This window comes from Copadichromis virginalis, linkage group LG8, assembly GCF_057382275.1.
Source record: "Copadichromis virginalis isolate Kocher_CV1m ecotype Utaka linkage group LG8, C_Virginalis_male_GT1.1, whole genome shotgun sequence".
In the NCBI taxonomy this organism is placed as follows: domain Eukaryota; kingdom Metazoa; phylum Chordata; class Actinopteri; order Cichliformes; family Cichlidae; genus Copadichromis; species Copadichromis virginalis.
In genome coordinates, this window is record NC_140625.1 from 13,988,462 (window position 1) to 13,993,916 (window position 5,455).

Below are 5,455 nucleotides of genomic sequence, written 5' to 3' on the forward strand. Positions count from 1 at the left end.
AGAGACAAATCAAGTTTCTGAACCACAGGAAGGATCAGAAGGAGGGTTCATAGGTGAGCACTTGCATCGTGGTGGATGTGTGAGATGTTGTTGGTTTAGAACATCCAGGATGTCCAGGTCTCTGAATTCTCCACCTTTTAGAGAAACTAACTGGTTCTAGCTCTGCTCCAGGTGTTTCAGCCTAAGCGATTCACCTGGGATCTCTGATCTTGTTCTTCTACAAGTTGATTGTAGTTTGTTATCAGGGAGGATGCTAACAAGATCACAGAGGTTAACAGAGTCACGGTTTGGCCACCACAGGACTTCTGTCTGGGCATTTAAAGCCAAGAGTACAGCAGGCTGAGGTGCTGAGCAGAAGCACAACAGCTCACAGCATCTTGACATCACAGCTGCTTCAAGACTGCAGTGAGGTCAGGCCTGAGAAATCTGAAGGTGCAGCAAGCTTTATTGGCTCCAACAGCTAAACACGAACGGATGTTCATCACTATGAGAGAGCTTTTCTTTGCATTCTTGTTGTCACGTACAAACTAGTCAGTGATGTAGTCAGTGGCTGATCTGTGATGATGGTAACGCACTTTTATCTTGTGGCTGATGTCTGAGGAAATATAACCCACGTCGTGCAAAAGATCACCCCGGTGAGTTTCTGTCGTTTCTGTCATTCGTGTTGTTTTCCTTTGTATTGTCAGCACTAACCCCAGGGATGCTCATCTGGCTTTGTCCACTTGAGGGCGCTATCATCTTGGCTCTTACTGTTCCCGAAACAAGAAAGAAAAAACACCCAAACAGGCCACAGACGCATGTTTTTCTAAGAAGCATCCAGATTATTTAATTTCACAGGGGTGGATTTTTTTTCTGGATGCTTTTGCAGAAATTTTCTGTAAATTAAAGGGATTTTTTTCCAGCCAAGGAGAAAATCTACAAATCAAAGATTTATATTATTCTTTCATTTTCTCCTTCTACTACTCTTAGTAATACAAACTACCTTGCACTGATAAAGACTTTCAGCACCTTCATTCGACCCTATATAATCATTGCCTCTGGTTTAATAATCTATTCATTATTATTATTATTATTATTATTATTATTATGTATTTATGGGGATTTCTTTAACTATTTGTTTTTTTTCTGATGTTCATAGGAGAGATATAAATCTAGTCTAAATTTCTTTATATGTATAACAACAATAAAATCTATTCTAATTATAAGAATAAGACCTAAAATAGAAGAAGAGGACTGTTGTTTTTCATCTTGTTAGTTAGTGCAATGACAAATCATACAGTTTCCATGCACCCATCGCCTTCTGCTTATCCACTTCAGCCACCTTTCCCAGCTGCCATAGGGTGAAGGCCGGGCGGGTCGGCTGTCTGTTGCAGAAAACGAAAACATAAATTCAAAGCTTATTGTTCTTTCTTTAGCAGGGAAAAAAACGTGTGATATTGCAGGGACTAAATATTGAATTTGCTGTTAAAATGAGCGGACAGTCATTTTTGGCCTGACGTCTTGAGGTCGAACATCCAGCGGTGGCTCTTCTGGTCGTGGCAGCTGACCTTTGCTGCTGCGTCTGGAGTGTGATGGTGGTGACGGGGCTAAAAGACGTGGGGCAGCCCTGCTCTCTGCGTCAGTCCTCGGGGGAGACAGGTCTCAAGTTTAGTTTATGTGGAGGTCGGCCCCGCAGCCAACCTTAGTGGTCGCACAGGTAACCCAGCCGATGGGCTTTGGCTTTAGGAGCTGCTTCACCTTTAGGACAACGTAGGCAAATTCAGGTCACGGTGCCTCTTTGGATCTATTTGTCTTTTTTTTTTTCTCCCCTGTTTTTCTTTCTATCGATAAAGACTACAATGATAGCATTTGGCTTTGTGATTGCTCACCGTGCAGCAAAATGTTCAAATTAGTACCTTTTCTTTGCAAATATTGATTAAAATCTTCCCATTTTTCATTATTTTATGTGTCTTAACCCCTATTTTGCTCTGTTTTTGAAAAGAATGGATGTGTTTGTGTGTGTAATCCATTTTATTTTCAGTCCAACACGACATCATCCATATAAAAACATTAGCCTTTAAAACATTTTACATTAATTACATTTATTTTCAGTACAATATTTACAAATCAGCTCAGAGGATTATCTCTTGTCATGATCATTAATGTGCACAATTGTTTAAATTCGCCTGTAAAAAAAAAAAAAAAAAAAAAAAAAAAAAAGCTGATGTAACATTTTTAAAATGTCTACACGTCCTTTAGTGTATCAAAAAAAAATCCTCCAGATTTTTCAGTCATTCTCTGTTTACTTTATACGGTGCAAAATGTTTCTGTGAACAACTGAGAAACACAGCGACTTTTTTTTTTTTCCAGCTGATGAAAGTCTGAGGCATGCCAGTAACCAAAAACAAAACTACACGTGAACCGCTGGATGGGTTCTGTTATATTACAGCCAGAGGAACAAGCAGAGTTTCAGTTGTCGGTAGCTGTTAAAGGGCTTGGAGGACAGTGGGTTTCGAGTCGCTGTATGGATGGGGGTCTCTTTGGGGGTTTGGCAGAGGAGGAGATGTCGGTGAACACTACTGATCGGCCGTCGGGGCAGAGCAGGACGCTGGAGTCGGCCTCACACTTGGTGGTTCTGCTTGCCCACAGAGCCTCAGCAGGACTGGGCCTCAGGCCAAGGCCACCAGGAGACAGGACCTCTGTGTTCACCACTGACGCCTGACTCATCTTGATCAGCATGTCCAGCGACTGTTTACGACTCTCAAGTGAAGCCCTTATCACCTTCCTCGCGCTCTCGTCCTCCTCGTCCTCTCTTCTCTCTATGAGCTCCTCGTCCTCCTCCTCTGTCTCAGTTGCGTTTTCCTTAAGACCCCCATCTTCCCTCCTGCTCTGATCGCCAATCGACTCCGTTGAGTCCCTCTTTACTGACAGGTCGAGAGGCCCATCGCTCTGCCGAGCTGTTCGCTCCAAAGCCTGGTGAATGTGAGAAAGCTCGCTGCGAATTTTGTTAAGGTGCTCCCAGAGATGTCTCTGGGCAGGAAGGTCTTCCTTCTCTAGGTGGGAGATTTTGCGCTCGGCCTCGTGGTACTCCTGCAGCGCCTTGGAGAGGTCACCGAGCAGAGCAGCGACTGACTCAGACGCCCCGATTGTCCTGGCGGCAGCTGAGTCCTGGCTGTTGGGTCTTCCACAGGTTGAGAGAGAAGATGTTTCGCTGGTGAGAGGATCGTTGTACCACAGCTCAGTGGGCCGACCTTGAACATGAGCATCCTGCAAACTAAGAAAGAGTGAAAGAAAAGAGTTAAATAAATACTCCTAAGAGGTCTACACCACAACTACTACCAATTTTATTACAAAAACAGTTCTGAGCTGTTTACCTGTCCGAAGAGAAGAGAAGTTTGTCTGTCCCCACATTAAGAGTCGATGCAGTTTGAATATTTTTCAGAAGGTCTAAAGTCAAGCCCAAGTTTGGCTTCTTCTCCGCAGGGGCCTCTTGGTTTCTTAAAGGAGCTCCTGCCCTCTTCAGACCCCAGCTTGCTCTGCCTTCCTTGGCTGCAGCCTGCAGTTTATCCCCCAGCCTGTAGCCCTGATCAGGGGAGTCTCTCTGAGGTGACACCCAGCCAGCGGGAGTGATGGTAGATCCCGGCCTCACAGCAGGCACTTTCCACAGACTGACTTTGGGCTGGAAACTGGACAGAGGACTTGCTTCTAGAGTGTTTGTTGATGTCTTGAGAGGCTTGCTGGTGTCGGTCTGACTGGATGCCTGTCCGAATGTGTGCTCGCACAGGAAGGGGTAGTATAGTCGAGGGGGGATGAGAGTTCGATCTGCGTGTGCGCTGGAGGCTGGGTGTATCAGCTGAGCGGCCGAGGCCAGGAAGGGGAGCTGGGCGAGCTGTGCGTGGGTCTGGGCTGTGACACCGGAGGCTGCGGTGGGAATAGCTGAGTTCATGTAGGAGAAAAGGCCAGGGCTGATAGGATAACCTACCCCAAGCACTGAAAGGTTAAGCCCAGTGGGGTCCTGGTAATCCACCAGGTTTGGTGGTGGGGGGTAACAGGGGATTGAATTATTTACTCGAGGCTGAGGACCTTCAGCTTTGGCTTTAGTGTGGCTGGATGCCAGCAGCCGCCACTGCTCCGACAGTAACCCGGGAGCTGTTAGGCATGTTTTTGATAGCTTATAATGTCTCAGTTGGGCCTCTACCTCCACAGAGCGGGCTCGTAAAAACTGATCTTCGAGAGAGAGCATGTCATCGAGCTCTGAATCTGGCTGTTTTGTTTTCTTCCTAGTGCTTTCTGCTGCTTCACCTCTGTCGCTATCACCGGAGCTTTCTTTGATCAGCCCAGCGATCTCTACCCCCTCTCCTCGTCCCTCTTCATCTTCTGGTCCCTGGCTGTCTCTGCCCTCGCCATCCTCCTCTGCAGACCTCCTCTGACCCTGCCTTTCCTCAGTGCGAATCACCTGCTCTAGCTCATCCTTTCCGGGAGCGTGCAGGCCATGGGCCTGCTGAAAGGGCCGGAGCTGCTCTGGGTGCAGGATGTTGCCCTTTTTATACGGCCAATCTGACTCTATAAGCAGGGACAGAGAGTTCTTGCACAGGCTGTACTTCATATGGTTGTACAGGTGAGACTTCTCCATGCAGGTGAAGGGGCACTGGAAGCACTTGTAGTTGTAGGGTTTGCCCCACGGTCGGGGGATGTAGTGAGGCTTCTTCGGCTTGCGCTCCTTGTGTTTGCTGGCTGACGTGACTTTGCAGGTGTCATCCTTGGACATGGTTGAGTCTTGATATTTCTAAAGAGCGTGTGATTTAAATTTTGACAATTCAAGCTAGACTTTGAGATATTTCTTCAGAGTACATTTCATTTGTTGTGAGGTTTTCCTTAATTTTGCGAGTAGGTGGCGATGAAGAAGAGCATCATCTTGGTCAAATTGCAGCTGTACCTGTGAAATAAACAAGAGAGTGGATCGTGAATGAAAGCACAGACTGTATATATGATGTTTTGTTCTCTGCGAGTCAGAAGGAGGGATGCGGTTTTCATTTCTGTAAGAAAACAAACTATGAGAGGTAAAGTTCTGCGTGCACTGAAGGGTGATTTATGCCATTATGCACATATGTGTATTATGAGAGAACATTTGTTTTCTGCCCAAGCCGAGGGTTGCCACTAACCTAACTGCAGGGAGGCCCACGCTGCTCTGTTCTCACTGTACCTGCCACTACTCATTAGTTCCAGTGCAGTACCAGGCACTAGCAGGGCCCAGGGCTGGGGGCAAAGAGGGCTGTCACGGGGGACTCTGCACCTGTGCAGTGGGGTCTCACAGCATTCACAGCCCTGCTTGAGTTCTGGGGCCAGGCCCTCGAAGGCCGGCTACAGGCACCGCACGGCCATGCCTGGGATTGCACAGTGCTGGTACGCGAAGGAGAGAAGTTGGGGGTTTGAGGCCCGATTCCTAATGAGAGCCTGGCATCATGCCTATAGGGCG

At 47.1% G+C, this 5,455-nt stretch overlaps 1 protein-coding gene across 1 annotated transcript; it reads right to left on the minus strand.

Moving 5' to 3' along the window:
- Positions 1–2,205: 2,205 nt before the first annotated feature.
- prr35 (proline rich 35) lies at positions 2,206–4,911 on the minus strand. Its single transcript, XM_085467222.1, has 2 exons — positions 3,354–4,911; positions 2,206–3,253 (listed from the first exon to the last, which is right to left on the minus strand). The coding sequence occupies exons 1-2, from the start codon at positions 4,745–4,747 to the stop codon at positions 2,449–2,451; spliced, it is 2,199 nt and encodes a 732-aa protein (XP_085323348.1). The 5' UTR covers positions 4,748–4,911; the 3' UTR covers positions 2,206–2,448.
- Between the last annotated feature and the right edge of the window lie 544 nt (positions 4,912–5,455).

What these genes read in the sequence shown, in the direction of transcription:
- prr35 (XM_085467222.1), bottom strand. Translation starts at nt 4,747, where the DNA reads ATGTCCAAGGATGACACCTGCAAAGTCACGTCAGCCAGCAAACACAAG. An exon ending in CTTCTCTTCTCTTCGGACAG is followed by an intron (nt 3,254 to 3,353) that starts GTAAACAGCTCA and finishes ACTCTTTCTTAG; the next exon opens with TTTGCAGGATGCTCATGTTC.